The following is a 21,538-nucleotide window of genomic DNA, read 5'->3' on the forward strand; positions in this document are numbered from 1 at the left end:
TTCATGAGGAAGCCCTCTTTAGGGAACTGCAGTCACATCCGCAAATGGCACCTGTTTCACTTGAAGTGTGCTCCTTTGCCAAGTAGAGTTAGGCCAGGCTTCAAATTGAACACATGTAAATGATTGCACACACATGGAATGGAAATTGACCCATAATGCTACCATGGCACTGGGAGGAGTCAGATAAGAAGTGGGGAGCTTTGAACTCCAGAATAAAGGCTAGGGGGCTAGGTGTAATCAAGATAACATTGCTAGGTAGCTGTAAGTAGCTGTAAAACTCAGTATTTGCGGGTATTAAATTGTCCATATTTTCAGTGAGGCAATATGTCTTGTTTAAAATACTTCTAACTTGTATTGCAACTAAATGTGAGTCCAGTTTCTGTCAAGGAGTAGAAACTGTAAATCATCTGCTACAGTATAGACTTGCATGCCGTTAAATAAGTGGCTTTTTTTGACCCCTTTACATGGACTAGGCTTTTTTAAGATTCCTTTGTGGGATAAAGCTCAGTATTATAATGCTAAAATACTATTTGGTGCGTGAACAAAAGGATTGTGAGGAAGGCTGTAATGATTTGAACAAAGCCCTGCTCTAACTGTTCCAAGAAGCAGTCACTTTTATAGTTACAGAGGCTGTTTTCTTGGTTGTTAAGTATTTGTCTAAACTATGCTTTAAGAATACATATCTAAATGACTTCAAAACCAGCTTATTTGATTTTTCTGGAGCTGCCGTAGAAATCAAGTGACCACTTAGCATTATTTTTTTTTAAATAATTGATGAAAATACTTCTGTAACTGACTTGTGCTTTTAGGCTTAAAGCTATGAGGTTATCTGAAGTTAGACTGTAGCAGCTCTGTATTAAGCAACACAAATACATACTCTCCGAATTTCTTGTTGTCTTCCAAGTTATGGCTTTGGGTAATACTAGTAGTTGTTCTGTGGTCTAAAATAGTTTAATAAAAAGCAACAAAAGCAACATGAGATAGATTTGTGTTAAAGTATATGGGAAAAAGCCTTCTACTCGTAGATGGGATCTGTGCTAGACTGCTCACCAAAGAATTTCCTGTCTTATCATAGGATAAATTCCTATCTATAGTAAGTTTCACTTATGCTTATGAAAGTGTATTTGAGACCATAAATGACTTAGTGTCGTAGCTGTTTTGCAGAGAGCTGCTCAAAATAGTTCTGTAATAGATCCTGATATAAAGTTGTTTTTTTACATATTGGAAATACTTCGAATGTTTTACTCCAGCCTTCTCAAATGGAGATGGTGAGGGAATATAATGCATCTTACCTTAAATTGTTGAGATAAACTTGCAAGCAGCAGTATTGTAACATTAAATGCTTCAGTTCTGATGATCGAGGCAATAATAATTGTGAGTAGCTCTTGTGGCAATATTGATGCCTGAATATCAATCTACAAGAGCAGGAGTCTCTCCTGGCACGTCAGATTTTTGTGAATATTGTGTTTTGAGTTTGAACGATTTAGAGGTATTTGGAAGTAGTGGACTGGGAGATGACTCTTGCACACTTCTCTCCAGTTACTTCAAGATACTTGTTTGCAGCTGCTTTTTGTATTAAGAAGTAATGAAGACTTCAGCATAGCCTTGGCAAATGTGGTAGTGTATTGGAGTGGGCCGTAGTTCTCCAGCTGCTGTAAGAACTACAAAAATGTGTACGTGGATCGACAGGCATTATGCCCCCATCGCACCGAGGCATTAGCCTGTTGTTCAGTGATATCTGAAAACCAGCTGCAATTACATGTCTGCATATGAACTTCCCCATGATGTCAGGAGAGCATATTGAATACTTTTGCCATTTTTGGCTGAGGTCACTGTTTGTCTAATGCTATTTTCTCTTGCTGCTCAAGGGCATGGTGGCTTAAATTAGTTTTCACGTACTATAAAGATACAAAAAGACAATTTGTGGCTATTTATGGGATCCCTTCATATACACATGCTTATAAAAAGATGTGCAACTCCTCAAGCTAAACTGCTCAATCTCTGCTGGTTTTAATGGTGGTTGGGGCTTTTTTGATGTTATAAAAGGTCACGTGGTGCAAATTTACTCAATGTTCAAAGTAGCACTTAATTCTTTTCAGCATTTTGTTCCTTAGCTTTCCTGTCTGAATGATTGTGTGTTTTAAGGCTGTAACACCATTGCTGACTTTCTCATGGCGTTATTTGTTAACGTGCATCATTGCTGTTAGTTGCATAAGCAGTTCCTGCAGGAATTGCAGCTTGTTTTAATTTTACTGCAGGGACACAGTCCATTTACTGAGAAAATCATCTCTTATTAGCTAGTTATTGAAGTATTCTCCCTTGTCTCTATGCATTCTTTTATAATAAAAATGAATTTAACACTTGAATAACTGCTATATCACGTTAGGAGTAAATGTGATTATATGCATTTGTTAGAAATGCTGATGTGTAAATGTAGACCCCCCTCAAACATCGGTCAGAAATGTGACAATACACCTTTTTAGCAAGTTAAGTTGCTTGCGTGCAGCCGTTTATTTGAAGTAGTCACAAAATAGTGAGGCTTAGTTCTTTTACTTTCCTTAAAAAATAGGAAAAACTCTAGATAGGAGAAAGTAGAAAGATGGGAGGATTAATTCTGGGATGATAAAGATGCAGGAGCAAAACTGGCCATGCAGCTCTGGCAGCTGACTTCATCACTCTGCCATCTTTAGGAGTGTGCTGTTAACTCTTCTACCACCTGCTGCCTTGGTATCTCAAACGCTTAACAGAGGAGGTGGTTCTTTATTATTATTTTCATCCAGTGTTGTGCTCTAAAAAATAGAAATGTATGACAAACACAGCATAGAGTTCTGCCAAAATTTTATGGGGATTTGGACTGTGGTGTATTTCATACAGTGGCATTACTGAGAAGTAAAGCTAGTTTAAGATCTGAATTTAGCTTTCAATTCTAAAATATCTGGCAGTATTCAAAGGATAACAGCAAAAGAGCAGATCTGCATAAGCAGTTTCTAAATAAACAAACATGGATAATGTTCTGATCTTTGGAGAACAGAAAACTGACTTTGGGCATAAAGAAAACAACCAGAAAACTGGCCAGGACGGCCTTTCTGAAAAGGGAACTTGATTCAACTTATAAATAACCAAAATTTGTAGCTATGTATTCTGAAATTGGTATCTTTACTTGAGAATATTCTCCCTTTGCTGTAATGTAGTCATGTGATTAGAAGAACAAAATAGTGATGTTTCTTTGAGGTTAGGTAGGGGTAGAGATCTTGAAGACAAATATACAATTTTCGAAGTGTATATTGGATACTCATAGAATTAGAGTATTGCAAACCACAAAATCTGTAAGAAGCTGTTAATAATCTTAATAACCTAAACAGTTACTGGAAAATTCATTTTCCTGGCTGATAAAGCTAATAGTAGTTTGGTTAGAAATCTCACCAAAAAAAAATAACTTTGTCTTATTCATTTCTTTGTAGTTGGAGACAAGGTTCCTGCTGATATAAGAATTACGTCTATCAAATCTACAACTCTAAGGGTAGACCAGTCAATTCTCACAGGTATGAGTTCTGTGACTTTGGAATAATTATGTGTACATTTGGAAGTGACTTTTTACTGTTCTAGAATAATATAAACTATTTCACTATGGACAATCCAGAAGCTATAAAAGTGCAATGTTGCACTTAAGTGCAGTATATTTCTGATCTAGTTACTTAAATCTAGGCCGTTGAATGCGTTAACTTTGTTGCTTGTGTTCACATTCGTGGGATGAATATTTTTCTGAGACTTATAAAACCTTATTGGTATTTTTTTAGTCAAGAAGCACAGGAATCTTGTGGGAAACAATTTCTTTCTTAGTTTATGCATTCTTCTAGGTCTGAACATCCTGTCACTGCTTGAATATGAAAGTATGAAAATCTTACTAAATGTCTTCTGTAACACCCATTTTCTCTCACAAGAGCTTCTAAAATACAGGCAGCTGTTAAATTGCTGTTACTAAAGCCTTATTTGCTGAAATTCTGTCCATGCACATTCATGTGTTTTCCGATACTAGCTCTCAAGCGCAGGAGCTAAATTTAGAGCACTTTCAGATTAGTTGAAAACAAAACAAAGTAACAGTACTTCTGAATATAGGAAAGAAGCTAGGAATCAACCAAGCATGTTATAAGAGTTTTCTCAGCTGGAACATGAAGATCTATCTGCCTGTTTTGGTAGCATAAATAACAAATGTCAACTAGCTCTGAATTTTGAAACATAAATTTTTGATGAATAATTTACTTTTTGATCCTTAAATTCGTCTTGAAAAACAGGCTGCAAATTTTCTTTGTACATATCCTGAATAGCACAAGACTGGTCAAGCTTACTTATGTTTAGCATAAGAAAATGTAAGCACTCAATGTTTGTAAAGCTATCAGAACTGGAAGAAGTAGAAGTAGTCAACTGGAATCTTGCGTAAGGGGAATAATGAATTCCCTACCATTATTTAAATAACTGAAAATATTTACTTTTTTAAAGAAAACACTTTTTCAGACTATTTTAATTTGATATTTGAGTCTTCTAATTAATAAAACAGGACTGAAGTCTAAGATGCTCATCAAACCTTTTAAAAGTAGGAAGCTTTGGCTCTCTTGGGCTTACAAAAAGTAGTATGCTTTTAGCTTCAGTCACTGAGTTACCACTATTTGAAATCTGATGTAGTAATTAATGTCTGTTCTTACTGAAAAGCAGCTTTGTATTCCTGTGTGATGTTTATGGAAATTGATACACTGAAGGTTTTTATGGAAGAGATTTCAGAAGGCTTCCAGCTAAAGGAGTTAACTGACAGATGGCTGCATAGTGTTAAAAAGAGAAAATCAAGGTTTGCCAATAAATGCATAAACTGGTAACGTGTAATTATTTAAATGAGAATGTAACTCTTCCAATGCATAGAGAACATAAACGCTCATGAATGCATGAGAAGCACACAGTGACACTGAAGTAGAAAATTCTTGGTGAAATAATGATGAGAGGTCATCCTTGATGCAGTAGATCTTGCTGTGTTAAAGGAAGGAGTGGAGTGACTGCCTGTGTGACCACTTTAACATCTCTTAAAAGACGTGGTTTATGCTTCGTTGATTCTAACCCTATAAAATGTTTACTTAAATCCTACCTTATTTTCATTAAAAGCTAGCTGTTCAATTCTTTGGTCAGTTGAAATATTTCCTATTTCACTTAAGCAATTAAAATAATGTGAAGAAAGCAGTTTGACACACATTCTTTTTAGGACTGAAGATGATAACTTTTGATTCCCTACAGGACTCAAGATGATAGATGTATAATCTCTTCTTAAGGCTGTTTTCTTCATTTTAGGTGAATCTGTGTCTGTTATTAAGCACACTGACCCTGTACCTGATCCTCGTGCTGTAAACCAAGACAAAAAGAACATGCTATTTTCTGTAAGTTGTTTTGAAAGTTTTAAAACATACAAATCGATACAGATAGGCTGATAAACAAAAGTGAGGAGAACTTAAGGTCTGAATCTAAAGGCCATATGACTTCATGGTCGTATTCTCTGTGCCGTCTGTACGTAGTCTCCATGTGCATCAAACGGAATGAATTAAAAGTTAAAAGTAACTTTTAATGAAAGCTGTCCTGATGCTTGTTGAAACCAGTTTATATGAGGACACTTTTGTCCTATACAAGAAAGTCTTGAAGGCTGGAGTACATGCACTTTTAAAGTACGCCTAAATGACTACTTTTCCTAAAGTAATTGTTCTCAGGACTGATAAGAAAGCGTACCTGAATTGTGCTATTGTGTTGTTAAAGCTGAGAACTAGCTTGATAAAACAGAAATACAGAGTTGATTCGAAATTTGTTTGAAGGAAGTGTTGAATGCCTTTCAGACACTGAAATAGTTCTTACTGTTGGTGAACTCCTTGTAGAAAACCTAACTTCTTGCTCACTTTAAACATGTTCACACAATCCCACAGAACATGTCTGTTACTCACAGTAAATAACATTATTTGCATTCATTCTTGCCAGGCTAAAACAAAACAAACCCACTTAAGATTCCAGTAGAAATAGGTACTGCTTGCTTAGCAGCTGGGTTTGATTTTGGTGCTTATAGTAGACCAGTATGGGTTTGTATCGGGCCTAATTTGTAAATAGAAATTTATCTATATTCTCTTGCATATACTGGGGGAATGTCATTCTTCTTCTCTTCTCCCTTTCCATATCCTAACTAAAACATGTTCTCTCTAGTCTGGCCTTGTATAAGTGTGTGTTGTTTTATGATTTCTTTTAATGAAGAAACTGTTTACAGTTTGAATGCAAGTTGTTTTCTCTTCCCTTTCTGTACATTAGGGTACTAACATTGCTGCTGGTAAAGCTATGGGAGTGGTTATTGCAACAGGAGTAAACACTGAAATTGGCAAAATTCGTGATGAGATGGTGGCTACTGAACAAGAGAGAACCCCTCTCCAACAGAAGCTGGATGAGTTTGGAGAGCAGCTGTCTAAAGTCATCTCACTTATCTGCATCGCTGTTTGGATAATAAACATTGGTCACTTTAATGATCCGGTTCACGGTGGCTCCTGGATTCGAGGTGCTATCTATTACTTTAAAATTGCCGTTGCTCTTGCTGTTGCTGCTATTCCCGAGGGTCTGCCCGCTGTCATTACCACCTGCTTGGCTCTTGGAACCCGCAGAATGGCCAAGAAGAATGCTATTGTTAGAAGTCTTCCCTCCGTAGAAACCTTGGGGTGCACCTCAGTTATTTGTTCTGACAAGACTGGTACCCTGACCACGAATCAGATGTCAGTCTGCAGGGTATGTTGAATTGGCTTGCTCTGTTTTTCTTTCTCTCCTCAGCCATTCAGTTTGAATAGTCAGCGTTGTTTGAATTCTTTTGATCAGGAGTTTTTTGGTTCTCATATCATGAAGATCTTGCTTTATTTTCCTAAGATAAGCTTCTACTTTTAATTCAGTTTTCCAGTGTGTAGTGCTTAAAGGCTTTTATCTCTTCCCTTATTTAGTCATGGCCAAAAATAACTGTACCCGCATTTGATGAAAGGAAAGGTTGTTTGCAAGCAGCTTCCTATTGGCTGTCTGTAAGCACGTCAGACTACCGGCAATTAGTTGGTATGATTTGTCCAGTTTCAGAAAGTGGTAGGATGTGTAGAAGTGTAAAAACATTCACTTTGACATAGGAAGATGACAATGGTGGAGAAGCTTAGCAATGAGAAAAAGGCAGAAGTTTTACTAGCAGTAGCTTGGATGGTCTGAGTTATCTTCTCTACTGTTTCCACCTTTATTTGGTTCTTTGCTAGCTGCTGTTGCTCTGATGTAGATCCCTATATTGGTTTCAATATGTATGACTAATCCGGCAACTGGAGGAGCTGTTGACCCTGTCACCTGCATTGCCAGGGTCCTCTTCAATGTATGGTGCGCTTTTATGTAAGCATAAGTGATATGTGCGCCTCCCTTTCTGCTAGTATTCTTTCTTGTGATGATTAATTGGAGATTTTTATAGCTAGTCACCTGTGTTGTGTTGCCAGTTTTCCATGCTTCCCATGTACTTGATATTCTGAGTAGGAATTTTATGGAGAAAACACTAAGTTCTTTTCGTAATTGTAGATGTTCAGCAGCATAGCAAATCTATGATATCAAATGTTTGTTCAGAGTCATTACATCAGGTTAGAATTCCAAATATGTAAATGTTGAGCACTACAGACTGGTATTTTTGGCAAAAGTTTATAAGTCTTAACCACTTTTATTCTCATGTGATTGATTTTTCTTTTTAATTGGTGGTTGACTTATTCTACGTGCTTAAGTATTGTAGTATTTATACCTAAGAGACACAAAGCAGCTGCTCATCAGTATTCCAGAGGAGGTTACTTGCAGTAGAGTTGCATAACTGCCCTAGTCTTTGCAGAGATTTTTCATCACCAAATGCAAGCCGCCAGAAACGAAGATGCCAAAAGCAGAAGGCTTCATGGTTAACTCATTTAAGAACCTTCAGATGTGTTTACGTAAAAACTCAAATGCTCTACTCCTTATTTTCAGAGGGCTAAGTGTTCTACATCTCTAGCAGTACAACTTACTGTGTCAAGCAGCTAAAGAAAAACCTTAATTGCTTGATTTTGCAAAGCACAGCAAAATCCTAACATCTGTAAACAGTCTGTGTATTCAGTTTCACTTGAAGCAGAGAGATTACCTAGCTTTTTAAGAAGCATTTTCGCAATAGTAATTCCCTTTGCAGTTACAGTTTTCATAGTGTTAAGTAGTAACTCCTGAGTGTCCAAAGGAAACCTTTCCTAAATATTTCAGTTAAAAGCAATGTTTCTTTAGGAGAAGATTTGAAGTCTTGTTTTAATGTCCTCCTGTCCCGTTATCTCACACAAGAACGCATTTACTCTGTTTTGTGGTCTGTTAATTTATCTGCTTGTTTAGCTTTTTGGCTTTTAAAATTACTTTGAAGATTACAGGGACTCCAGACATTGCAGATCTAAATACTAGGCTGTATTTTGTGAGTGCTTGCCTGAAACATAAGGCAGCACAGTGAGGGGAAATGAAGATAATTAAGATGAGGTATAGCAAAATGGCTCATAGTAACCAACTAGTAAGAAGTTGTATTAAAATACACTATCAGTCAGTGAGGAAACTTTGTCCTCTACTACCAGTTAGTCCTGGTAGAGTATGACAACTTCAGGTGCCATGTTTATCTCCATTTTCACTGATTTGAATCTGCTTGCAGCTCTCCCAAAATGGAAACGGAAACAAAGGAAAGATGAACGGATGCATGTGTCTTAGAGCAGAAATGCATCCTTCAAATTAGTGTATTCATTTGAAAACAACTTCAGTCTGTGCTCTATGGACACTTGAGCTGTCTGAATGGTTCTAATCAACCAGTGTAGACTGATTGTAGATTAAGTCATTACAAATGACTTAAAGAAACAGGATAGGAAATGCTTTCACTGGTGTTGAGGGAAGCTTGTTGTAGTCTGCCTCTTGCCTTAAACCTTGCCTGCTACATACAAAAGCTTCTGTTATTTGTAGATGCTTTATATTTTTGCTTTGGCAAGAATTGTCGGTGTACAAGCTGTCTTGTGCTGCTTTTGATTGGAACTGCTACTTCAAACATACACAGGAGAATTGAGTCTGAAGCCAAGGAAGAACTTAGGCACGGTCAGGATTGTGAACTAGTCTAGTCCTAATAGCTGAAGTTAAGTGCACACTCTATAGGAATTTTTTCAGCTCTTTGATCTACTTCTGCCACAATTCAGTTTTCAAATAAGATCTGCTGAACTGAAGTGCTGTGTTCTGTACTTCATGCTTCAGTACAAGGAGCTGTTCAAACATGTATGGGAGTGAAGTTCAAAGTATTGTCTGGTTTTGTCTAGTTTACTGAACATGGACTTGCTTCTTGTACCTTGCATACTTAAGGTTTAAATCTCATGTATTAATTATTTTTCAAAGGCAGTAACACTGCTAATTCTAATTTCAGATGTTTGTCCTGGACAGAGTCGATGGAGATAACTGTTCTCTGAATGAATTTACTGTAACTGGTTCAACATATGCTCCCATGGGAGAAGTGTAAGTGTTAAATATTTGTTTCCTCATTGACTGTTACTTTAGACTTGCAAAGTGATGTGTGTAATACTCAATAAATGAAAGCTCAACCAGTGAGTGCAAACTGCCTCAGAGAAGCTAGGAGATTTTCTTAAAGTATCTTATGAATGTGCTGAAGTTTTCTTAAATTTACTGTAAATTCATCTGTCTTGTCCTCAGCAGTTTGTGGGGCTTGATGCTTCTGTACTCGGATAGGTCTATGTGTTTGTCTCAGCCTGTGGTGTTTGAGCTGGTATTAAACCCATTCACTTTGAAAAGGCACAATCCATTTGTTTTACTTTATCAGTTTCAAGTCTCTCCTAGTGGAATAGATGGTTCATCCTGACAGCCTCTAGAATCTTAGGGTTCTGATTCTAGAGGGAGAGCCTCTTTCTATCAGGTTGTTCCTGCTCCTTTTATTTGGCCAGTCTTTCACATATTTTTATCACTTCAGTTTTACAGAATTAGAATTCTGCTATGTGTAAAGTAGAACTAGATTCAATTATTTTAAACATCTTGACCTTATGGAGTTTCACATACAGGCCTGTGACTTCGTGCAGTCTTCACCAATCTCAGTAGCAATTATCCCTATATCAAAATTAATGTTCTCAGCAGCTGGAAATCTTAATTCCCCAAGTCTCTTTTTGTTTCAAAGCTGATTGCTGTCAAAAGCTTCTGCTTCTGTTTCAGCAGACAGAATTAGACAAGGTGACACTCTAAATCCTGAAAAGTATCTAGCTATTATGCTTTTGCTGCTCTCTCAAGAACTACAGATAAAAGAAATACTAAAATTCAGTGAGGTGACAAATGTGACTATAAGAGAAGTCATCAATGTATATTAATGTCTGTTTTTACTTGCTGAAACTGGGGAAATATGAACAAGTGTGTGAGAAGCACTGCGTTCATGTACATAGCATTTTGTAGTGACTGATAAACTTTTTAGGGGCTGATTTCTGTTAGGAGACTGTGTTCTGAGGCCTGACAAAACACTCTAAACTATTTGACAATGTGCATGCTAGTTTGCAAAACGAGAGCACAAAAGTAACAGTGATTGTTAAGAACTGCTGCAAATAGCTAGTGGACTGCATTTCTTCACGTTTAGCTAATCAAAAAACCTGAAGCTTAAGAAAAACCTTCACCTAGAACTGACCCCAGCAACTTTGACTCCATGTGTACTTGTGTTACTTCAGACATTGTGATTGCTGATAAGGAACAGGCGGGGGAAAGCTGGTATAACAAGTTAGGGATATTCAAATATGCTGGTTGTCTGCAAGTTCAGAACAGGTGAAAGCAGGCTGTACCAGCTGTGATAGACAATGTGACAAACTGAGAGCTGCTGAGAACTTTAAAGAGTTAAGAGCTTAGAGCTGCTAAATTTTGCTTATGACTGTAGGATTATATGCAAAATGGAACTTTAAAGCATACTTATTTTTTAAGATGCATTTTGTTCATATGCTATTATGCAACACTGGATTTTTTTGCAGTACTACAAGAGACTGAACAAAAAGCTTACATAATCAGACGTCATAGGCTATGTTAAGCATTCTTATGGAGCAGTGATCCATTTCTTTCCATCAGATGTTTTTCTCCTTGAGGGCTTTAATAAGAGATGTTACATGAGAATTATGTCTTGCTGATTCTGGTAAAAATAACAGCATTGAGCACTTCTTTTATGGTTCCTTTATGTTTACTCTAGAAGTGTGCTGATGCCTCACAAAATGAGTTCATTTATTACCCATTTCCAAATGTGAAAGCAAAGAAGTTCTTTTTATTTGTGATGCCTGAATGGTATATTGCTTCAGGAAAATGTACCTTTGCTTTTCCTAAAGAGCTCAGATATCCATCATTAAGTATATATAACTACTAGAAAAGAGTATTTCTTTGCTAGTGGAATTTGTATTGTGAAATGGCCTAGCTTTTCGTTGGTTTAGGAGATTCGCATACAGCACAGATTAATTTTTAAGAAATGACAAAGACCAAACCTACTGCCTGTCCAGTTCATGCATAGCAGTAAATCTGCAGAATGTGCAGTGAGACTAAGGAAGTTAAGCTCCTAATGTATCCGGCAATATCCCTTTCCTTGGAACTCCCCTACAAGTTGTACATGCTGTAATACTGATTTCATATTCTTCTTTCACTGAACTCTTTACTTCTGTTCTGTGTTGCTGTATGACTGTCACTGGAGGAGATAATATTTTGTAATTCAGGTAGTAATTTCATCAGTAATGTCGTTCTGTTCATTTCTGACTTACCTAAAATTCAGATTTCACCTTTATCAAATTTATATGATAGACGTATATCACAATTTATTTTTATTGTGTCAACTAACTGCGTATCTCTTTAAAGGTATTCGGATTCTCTGGTGAACTCTATAGTTCCAAGTCCTTAATAAGCGTTGTACTAAATGGCAATACAGTAGAGGGTTTAAAGAACAGAAACGTGAAATGCTAATACTAAATAACTAACATAAATTTCCCCCTTTTCATCCTCTGGGAAGGCATAAAGATGACAAACTTATTAAATGTAGCCAGTACGATGGCCTTGTGGAACTTGCAACAATCTGTGCGCTCTGCAATGATTCCTCTTTGGACTACAATGAAGTAAGTACATATCCTGGAAATATCCTGGAACATGATGAGAATGAGGATAAATGTTTGTTCTCATCTGTCTATGTAATACCTTTCAGTGGTAAATCCCCTTCTATTCAAGGAAGAGTATTTAGGTCTTCTTAAGTATTAATTCTGGGAATGACTTGTTTGTTGAACACTGAGGAAACTTAAGCCAGGCAGTAAGCGTAATCTGGAACTTGGAGATCTCTTGCTGTGTAGAATGCACTGTCGCTTTCTTGCTTTGCCTTGCCTCCTTAAGGTTGCTACATCTAAAAATGACTTGAATACTTGATAAAATACTGACATCATTCTGTGCTGGTATTGAGAGGAAAGGCTTGAAATTTTCTACAAATTAGACTCCTCAAAGTTGCTTTTTAAAAATAGTTCTGCTTGTTTCATAAGCCATATTAAGACTTGTTAAGCATTTTTTTTCCATTGCGAAACTTGAACTTTGTCTCCAATAGGTTCCAGTTGAGGGTTAAAGTAAACTCTTGTTTGTTTGCTTTGTGTTAACTAAAGGCTAAGGGAGTATATGAAAAAGTGGGTGAAGCTACAGAAACGGCACTTACCTGTCTGGTTGAAAAGATGAATGTATTTGACACAGACTTGAAAGGACTTTCTCGAATTGAACGTGCGAATGCTTGCAACTCGGTCAGTACTCTTTTATCTGGAATTCATTGGGGAGTGAGTTTTGTTATATATATTATCTAAATGTATTGTTACACTGTCTTCTTAAAAGGTGATAAAACAACTTATGAAGAAAGAATTCACTCTGGAATTCTCAAGAGACAGAAAATCTATGTCTGTCTATTGTACACCAAACAAACCAAGCCGCACATCCATGAGTAAGATGTTTGTTAAGGTAAGTGCTATGCCGGAGAAGTGCAGTTATGAAATGGCTGCAAAGACAGCATAACATTAGAAATGATGGCCAAACTAACTGCAGCTTGGACATGAAGAACTTTGGTAGTTTGAGAAAATGCTGTGTTGGAAAGGAATTTTTTTAACTAAGATTTTTTTTCTTTTTTGCCTCTGCAAGGGTGCTCCTGAAGGTGTAATTGACAGATGTACACATGTCCGTGTTGGAAATGCTAAAGTAGCGTTGACCTCAGGAATTAAGCAGAAAATAATGTCTGTTATTAGAGAGTGGGGAACTGGTAGAGACACATTGCGTTGCTTGGCTCTGGCAACCCATGACAATCCACCTAGAAAAGAAGAAATGAATCTTGAGGACTCCTCAAACTTCATTAACTATGAGGTAATTTTAGTAAAATGTCCTTTTAACATTTCTTCCTCTCCCAAACTGGGAAATGGTGACTCCTTATGTTTGACCCTTTTCTTGAGGTAGACAAAGCTGAGAGTGTCTTACTGGGTGTTTTTGATGTCAGACACAATAATGAGCCACATCTGTGGAGGGAATTGTCAGTTTACAGAACAGATTATATGTAGCTTTGAAGAAATTCAAAGGATACAGTCTGGGAATGTTCTATGATTCCTGGTAACTGTCCCCCCCCCCCCCTTTTTTTCCCTAGTTAATTTTGGGTTTAAAAGAAAAATGTGCATTTGTTCTTGATGGCTGGCTATACGTGCTGTCACTTGGCTAAAAGCAGGAGAAATCAGCTAAAAAGCCACCTACAAGTTTTACTATTTTGCATATATACATACAGTCCTGAAGGTCATAAGACCGTAAACTGTTTCAGAGACTGAAAAACCTTCCCAGAAGTGCATTGTGGTTTCGGCTTCAATGATTTTTAGTTTGATGCTGCTCAACTGCGAAGACCTCTGGGGATTTTATGATGAAACCTAACTACCATTTTGTGCTCTGAGGATTGGGTTTACTTCCCCTCCTCCGTACTGTCATCTGCGAAAGCTGTCCATGATTATCATCTTAGCTATGCTGTAATTTTCCAATGAAATCTGTATCAAGGACTTGGGCTGGGGTGGAGTGTTGGGGGGTGTGACAGCAATTGGTGAGTTTTGGCTTGTGCACTGTGCTGCTGGCTCTGATTGTGAAAAAGAAAGACTTGACTGTAAGTTGAATTTGCAAGGGTGACAATTAGATCACAGCTAATGAAATGAGCATATTTGAGGCAAGATTTGAAAATGTAGGATCCCATTTCAGTGTGTGCTTGTGCTCTCGGAATTAACTATATGTCCTCCCATGTGCCTCTCATGCATGTGGTACCATGTAGCGTTGTGATTCCGAAAGCACCAAATGCTGCCTCGCCTCCTCTTACTTGTCAATGTGCATATAGATGTGTGACATTTTGCTTCTCCCACTGTCTGAATTAAGTGTCAGACCTAAAGCGCTGTGAAAATTTAGCATGGTGAAACAGGTAATCCTTCCAGAGTGAAAACAACAAGTATATAATGCATAATACACTGGCTTTGGCTAAACATCAAGTTGACGTAGGCTTCAGTGTCCAATTACTCAATATAGAATATTGGGAGTGAGAGTAAAAACAAAGGTCACTGCTGAGATGTATGTTTAGCATGCAAGTAAAATGATTGTTTTGCAAGTGTCAGATGTCTACAGGTTTTTGTGCTAAAACTCAGTGCTGTATTGTTTCAGACCAATTTGACCTTCGTTGGCTGCGTGGGTATGCTGGATCCCCCAAGAATTGAAGTAGCTTCATCTATAAAGCTGTGTAAACAAGCTGGTATCAGAGTTATTATGATTACTGGTGACAATAAAGGCACAGCAGTAGCTATTTGCCGACGCATTGGTATCTTTGTGGAAGATGAAGATGTGTCTACAAAAGCCTTTACTGGCCGTGAATTTGATGAGCTCTCACTTGCTGCCCAAAGAGATGCTTGCCACCATGCCCGTTGCTTTGCTCGTGTGGAGCCTTCCCACAAATCTAAAATTGTGGAGTTTCTTCAGTCTTTTGATGAGATTACAGCTATGGTGAGGAATTGAACTTTTTACTTGATTTGAAAGGCAGATACTGTGTTTAAACCTAAATTATGCCCTGTCAGACTGATGCCTTGTTCAGGACTTCTGCTTTTTCCTGAACTCCATCTCATAATAGTTCTGTGCTTAAGTGATTTGTAAAGATGTAAAATACCAGACACTATGCAAAATTCCTTTCTTGTCCTATATACAAGTGTCTGTTCTTTTTCAACTTTAAATTCTTGTTTTAGACTGGTGATGGTGTCAATGATGCCCCTGCATTGAAGAAAGCAGAAATTGGAATTGCTATGGGTTCTGGTACTGCAGTGGCTAAAACTGCTTCTGAAATGGTTTTAGCAGATGATAACTTCTCTACTATCGTAGCTGCTGTGGAAGAAGGACGTGCAATTTATAACAACATGAAGCAGTTCATCCGTTACTTGATCTCTTCCAATGTTGGAGAAGTTGTTTGGTAAGTTTCAGGTGTTTTCTTTGGGCTAGAGTAGCGATGATGGAGTCTTTTATTATTATTATTAATTTACTTCCAGTGTTTCTCACTAAAACCAGAGAAACAGGTTCTCCAGGTAGTGGCTCATCGTGACTGTGTGGAATGAGGTCTGTATACTTCTAGGGTCAGTAGCATTTACTGGAGGATTTTAGCCTACCACAAAAGATAAGCGTTGCATTGCATATAATACTCTAGCTCGGTAGGTGGCTAAAATGCTTTACAGTTATTTCTATGTTTGGAATACTTCTCTGTGGAACTTAATTTTAAAAATTAGAAAACAAAATCTTACAAGATCTGGTATTTCAGATAACATAGCCACAAATACAACTTAAATGTTTCTGTAACTTAAACCTCAAGTTACAGAAGAATGTGTTGTACGTGTCCTGGGGAGGAATTTTGCCCCAGTGCCACAGAATGTGTTGATCTCCTAACTGTTGCTTACATCAAAGCATACTTTCTCCCAGAGCTGAATATAATACAGCATTTGTCTTGCCCTATTTTTTGTAAACTTTAAAGAATTAAAAACTTTAATGCTGTTTGTGATACGAAATGGATAACTCCATGTGAGAGAACAGAAAGGATGCTTTAAGCTTAAGCATTAAAAAAATCTGTTTGCGTTCACAAGAATAAGCTTATAATTGGTGGGTTTTCTTATAGTATCTTCTTGACTGCTGCCCTGGGTTTTCCTGAAGCTCTAATTCCTGTCCAACTGTTATGGGTAAACCTTGTGACGGATGGTCTCCCTGCTACTGCTCTGGGCTTTAATCCTCCTGATCTTGATATCATGAATAAGCCACCCCGCAACCCTAAAGAGCCACTGATCAGTGGATGGCTATTCTTCCGTTACCTAGCTATTGGATGTAAGTAGTAAGAGCTTTCTTATTTTTCTTAAGTAACTACAGCATGTAGATTTTTTGAGGCCCACTTTGATAGCTATGTTTAATATTTGCTAAGTTCTGAAAACTAGCAACAGATGATCTGTAGAATTGGTATTATCTTTTGAGATTCACTGTTTTGTGTATTTGCAGGCAATGGTAAAGCAGTATTTTTTTCGTTGCTAACAACAGAGGCAGAAAAAGTCATAGCTACATAACATCAGTAAGACACCTACCACTTCATCAGAATCTTTTGGTTAGATTCTAGATTTATCTTTTAGATAAATTAGTCTATTTTTTTACAGTACTTGGAGGTCTCGAAGTAGAAGTTCAGGTGTGGCAAGTGAGATCTTCTCTTGCATAGAGTTCACAACACTGAAAAAAGTTTTGTTTTCCTTAAGGCTATGTTGGTGCTGCCACAGTGGGTGCTGCTGCTTGGTGGTTTATTGCTGCTGATGGTGGTCCAAGAGTTACCTTTTATCAGCTGGTACGTGCTCTGTTTAATTTCCGGGGGGAAAGGGGCACATTCCTTTTATACTTTTTTTTCGTGAAATGACAGTAGCTTATTTTTAAAAAAAATAATTATGTAACGAGATATTCTTTTGGACTTGTTAAAGTAAAACTTATTTTAAAGACTAATCAATTGTGATCAAGCTCAAAGGTGGCATACCTGAGCTTCTAAACAATTTGGAGGACTGAGTGGTGTCTTGTAAGTAAAAGACTAACAGGAATCTTTCTAAAGCTGGCAAAAACTTTTTGTTTTTTTGGTGCTTGTAGTGTCATATTAGACACTTGTCTCTCCTGTAGTGTGGTGCTTGTAGGATTCATATTAGAAGTGTTTTTCATAATACTACTTCCTAATAGCTTATTTTACATTTTAAAAGTTAACAAGCTGTAAAAATGAGTTCACGTTGTTCTGTTGTAGAGCCATTTTCTGCAGTGCAAAGAGGACAACCCTGACTTCTCTGGTGTCGACTGTGTGGTGTTTGAGTCTCCGTATCCAATGACAATGGCTCTTTCTGTACTTGTCACCATAGAGATGTGCAATGCTCTCAACAGGTTCGTATCTCCACATCAGAAAGCAAAGCTTTTGCGTAGCTTATCCAAAATCCCACCTTCTATGCAGTTTGGTTCCAAGTGTGTGGACAGCTCAACGAATAATGAGTCATACTTCCTTTCCAACTCCTGGCAGTGCAAACAAAATGACTCTCTCGTAGATAACATTTGAGATCCCTTGTCGTAAGGTGTATTTTTAATTCTGTCAGTTCATTCTGGTACTTTACTAAGCATAAGCAACTGATATATTTTCCGTTACTTTTAATCTGAGCTTAATTAATCAGATTATCCCTCCCATGTGATATCAAGGAGAACTAAAATAAGAATGTTGAAGATATGGAAAATAATTTTTCCTGCCTGAAGGGAGTGTGGGTTTAGCCAATTAATGTTGTTATAAATGGAAACCACTAAGTAGCACAATGTCAAGGGTATTTTCTTCAAATAGCTTAGAGGTCACTTAATTTAAAAAAAAAAACAACTTTAAATGAAAGTGTACTGTAGTAGTCCTACATAGTAAGGTACTGCTCTACATTTGATGTTCTATATCTCAGACTCCTCTGCAGATTGAATCTGGAGAGTGGATTTAAAGAATAAGCATTAAGAAGGTGCAAGTACAGGGCCCCCTCTGTATTTCCAGTCCATAACTGAATTTTGGAGGAAATAGGGAGGGAGGAATAGGGCCCCAGCAGCTGACAGACAGGAGGATTCTGTCTCATGCTGTTGTACCCAACGTTCCCTCTTCATACCTGTAGAGAGGGTGTCAGGGTCTTAGCCAAAAAAAAAAAAAAAGTAGATTAGGTCAGGAATGGGCAGAGTGCACGAAAGCTTTCAAAAACGAACGTGAGACTGAACTGTGGCCACTTTGCGAAGCAGTCTTCCAGGGTGATTTAAAGTTTTAACCTACTTCAACCATATTTTGGTGTCCTTTCCTTCATGACTAGGATAACTGGGGCTTGCCTCGCTGCTCTTTCCAGCTGTTTTCTGATTTATTGAATTTCCTATTGGTGTCTTGTATGTACACGCATGTACCGTGTTTCTGTTGCAGCCTGTCAGAAAACCAGTCCTTAATGAGGATGCCCCCGTGGGAGAATATCTGGCTGGTGGGCGCTATTTGCTTGTCCATGTCACTCCACTTCCTTATCCTTTACGTGGAACCGCTGCCAGTAAGTGCTTTATATCCTCATCCCTGAGCTTGGAGATGAAGCAAAAACTTGTCGGGAAAAGGCAAAGGGTGGAGGAGGAGCAAAAGGTGTAATACTTGGCTTTTCTTTCAGATTATCTTCCAGATCACACCTCTGAATGTGACGCAATGGCTGATGGTATTGAAAATCTCACTACCTGTCATTCTGCTGGATGAAACACTTAAATATGTGGCCCGTAACTACCTGGAACCTGGTAAAGATAGTGTGCGGCCTGCCACCAAACCGTGTTCTTTGTCAGCATGCACCGAAGGAGTTTCCTGGCCGTTTGTGTTCATTACTATGCCCTTGGTTATCTGGCTTTACAGCACAGACACTAACTTTAGTGATATGTTCTGGTCTTGACTGACATGGTGACAGTTTTACATTGAAAGAAAAAGTTTAACTTAATCAATTTTTTTATTGTTTAGAGCAACTGTCTATTTCTGCTGAATTTTCACATGAACATATTTGCCGGTGATGGAGGTTTCATACTCTAGATTTTGGTTTTTTGCTTTTTTCTGACTTCAGTGGGGGCAATATATTCCTCTTTTATACACAGTTAAAGTGTCCATTGACATGTACAGAGAACTAACACTATTTTATGCAATTTTTTTGTAGATGAAAAGCATGTACAGTGTTCTGTTCAATAGTCTATTCATCATGTAAAAAAAAAAGTAAATTTTTTTGAGCCAGCGGACACTATCAAACTAAATTGGCAGCAGATTTTAGGGAATGAATGTGTGTTGTCTAAAACTAAAAAGAAAAAAAAAAAGCATGTAACTGTTTGTCTTCTGCATGATCATCCAAACTTAATTTGTCATACAGTCAGGTTTTATTTTTTCATAAGCCGAACTTTCTGCACTGGGTAGAGAGTACTGCTACCTTGGTCAGGATTTCTTCTGTTTCCCCTCTTCTTGCTCCCTTGCTCTTGGTTCTTGACTGTCCTTGTTTACACCAGTTTCTGTATGAGGTATGCCTAATCTTGCTCGTGCAGAAAATATCATTCCAGGTGCAGCCTGCTGGGGTTCTTCCATATTCTCAACACACAGTTTTTTTAAAGATTATTTATTTAAGTTTCTATTGTATTTTTATTGTAACAGACCTTATTTTGCCAGTGTTGCCCATGATGCAGGGATAGGGAGGTTTACTTCTGTCTACTTAAATCTAAACCAAGCCTTTTTAACCAACAGTCTGTTTTAATCCCAAAAGAGGGTTTAAGTTGAGTTTTAATACCTTACTTATACGTGTCAGATCTTTTTTTTCTTTCTTCCCCCCTTTAAGATCAAAACTTGTAATGAGACCTGGAAAAATAACTTGCACTGCATAGCTAGAAATTGGGTTTCCTACACTTAGGGCACTAATGCTAAGTTGTATACATGGAGTTACTCTGCTGGCCTGTTGTTAGCCTGACTTGAAGTAACAAGCTCGTGTGTGTGTTTTGTAAAATCTGTAAATAGCACATGACCAAATTGAACATATTGTATAGAACTATTTTTATTTTAATGTGGCACTAACCACCTTCATTATTACGGTAAATGTTAAAGCATGTTTTCAAATTCAGTCCTGTATCAACAACGTGTAAGTCATTAACAGTCCTAACTGTGGTGTTTTTCTCCAATGCCTTCCAACTTTCATCGACTAAAGTGAGTATTTCTCTTCCATTTCACCATGCCAGTGGTGACTTGCTGTAAAATAGCATATGCTGTATACATGTTGAAGAATAAATAGTAATTTCCTTCATTCCCATGCTGTGTTTTGTCAAATTCTGCTGTGCTACATTATTATCACCACTTTAGACTCTCGTTCTATGGTGTGAAGCTCAAATTACTGATTCTGAAGGTAAAGCGCTTGCTTTTGTTTTAGTGCATTTTAGAGCTTGTTTTAGAGCAGCCAGGAGCCTTAGCGTACCCCAAGATCCTACAGCTTTTTTTTGTCTTAAGTTCAAGACAAAATTGGATAAATCTGTAATTTAAGACAAACGACAGGTGTTTATATGAATGTTCAGTGTGCAGAACACTAGTACTCGTGGTCAGGTGCTGGTTTACTCTGAGGCTTTTTCCTCCTCTGAAATGGGGGAGGCCCCTCTGAGCACACCAGCCCTTCTCTAGGAATAATCCACACAGTGCTCAATGTGCAGGTGCTTCTCTGCTCCTCTTTGCAAAAACAGCTTATTGTTTCCAGTGAATGGAAACACTTTGAACAGTGGTCATACAAAAAGACAAAAGAACAGTCTTGGCTTCACAGGATAGTCTTTGAAAATTGTACTAGGGTCATAATGCCTTTGTTGAGTAGCAGGTGCTGTGTTATCTTGTGTTGGCTCGAAATCTGCTTTAATAACCAAATTCAAATAGCTTTCTTACTCCTCGTAGCTTTTAACTACCATTTTCCTCTCTGCTCTTTTAGTGCCAGCTGGAATCCAGTGAGCACAGATTAATCCTTTCGGTTTCAAGCTTTCAGATATATTCAGATATACATGCCAACCTCAGAATACAGACCCTATTTGAAAGTCCACTGCATTGCAAATACTCACTGTTTATGTAAATGCTGATATCCTTTAACCGATGCTGAAGTGACTCAGGTAGGGGGAGATAGACGTGATGATGTAAGAGGTGTTTTGTAGAACTGTAAGCATTGAACTCACTCGAATGCCCTCTATGCAAAGAAGAACCTGTCTTTGCCAACCTGGATGTTTTGCATACCACAAAACCGATGGCCAGCACCAGTCAGATGCTGTCTGAATACTAACTGAGCATTTTAAGGCTTGGAACAGGAAACTTACAGGTCATGTCATTTAGCATTCCTTGGGATCAAAATGTATATCCAAGTCCACTGTCACTTGTTGGAAA

At 37.7% G+C, this 21,538-nt stretch overlaps 1 protein-coding gene across 2 annotated transcripts in view; it reads left to right on the forward strand.

Moving 5' to 3' along the window:
* Positions 1–21,538, forward strand: part of ATP2A2 (ATPase sarcoplasmic/endoplasmic reticulum Ca2+ transporting 2) — a 45,098-nt gene that overhangs the window by 20,091 nt on the left and 3,469 nt on the right. The window contains exons 6-20 of one of the 2 annotated variants that reach the window (XR_007166993.2): positions 3,462–3,542; positions 5,332–5,417; positions 6,325–6,789; positions 9,467–9,555; positions 12,068–12,170; positions 12,699–12,830; positions 12,919–13,041; positions 13,219–13,437; positions 14,752–15,087; positions 15,324–15,544; positions 16,238–16,440; positions 16,857–16,942; positions 17,381–17,514; positions 18,557–18,674; positions 18,786–20,335. Coding sequence is in view for 1 of the 2 variants with exons in the window: in XM_066979049.1 (XP_066835150.1) it covers positions 3,462–3,542; positions 5,332–5,417; positions 6,325–6,789; positions 9,467–9,555; positions 12,068–12,170; positions 12,699–12,830; positions 12,919–13,041; positions 13,219–13,437; positions 14,752–15,087; positions 15,324–15,544; positions 16,238–16,440; positions 16,857–16,942; positions 17,381–17,514; positions 18,557–18,674; positions 18,786–18,906 (2,517 nt within the window). In the remaining variant the exon portion in view is untranslated. The remainder of the gene's footprint in view (positions 1–3,461; positions 3,543–5,331; positions 5,418–6,324; positions 6,790–9,466; positions 9,556–12,067; positions 12,171–12,698; positions 12,831–12,918; positions 13,042–13,218; positions 13,438–14,751; positions 15,088–15,323; positions 15,545–16,237; positions 16,441–16,856; positions 16,943–17,380; positions 17,515–18,556; positions 18,675–18,785; positions 20,336–21,538) is intronic. The other variant, XM_066979049.1, reaches the window with a different exon arrangement.

Source organism: Anser cygnoides, chromosome 17, assembly GCF_040182565.1.
Source record: "Anser cygnoides isolate HZ-2024a breed goose chromosome 17, Taihu_goose_T2T_genome, whole genome shotgun sequence".
Classification (NCBI taxonomy): domain Eukaryota; kingdom Metazoa; phylum Chordata; class Aves; order Anseriformes; family Anatidae; genus Anser; species Anser cygnoides.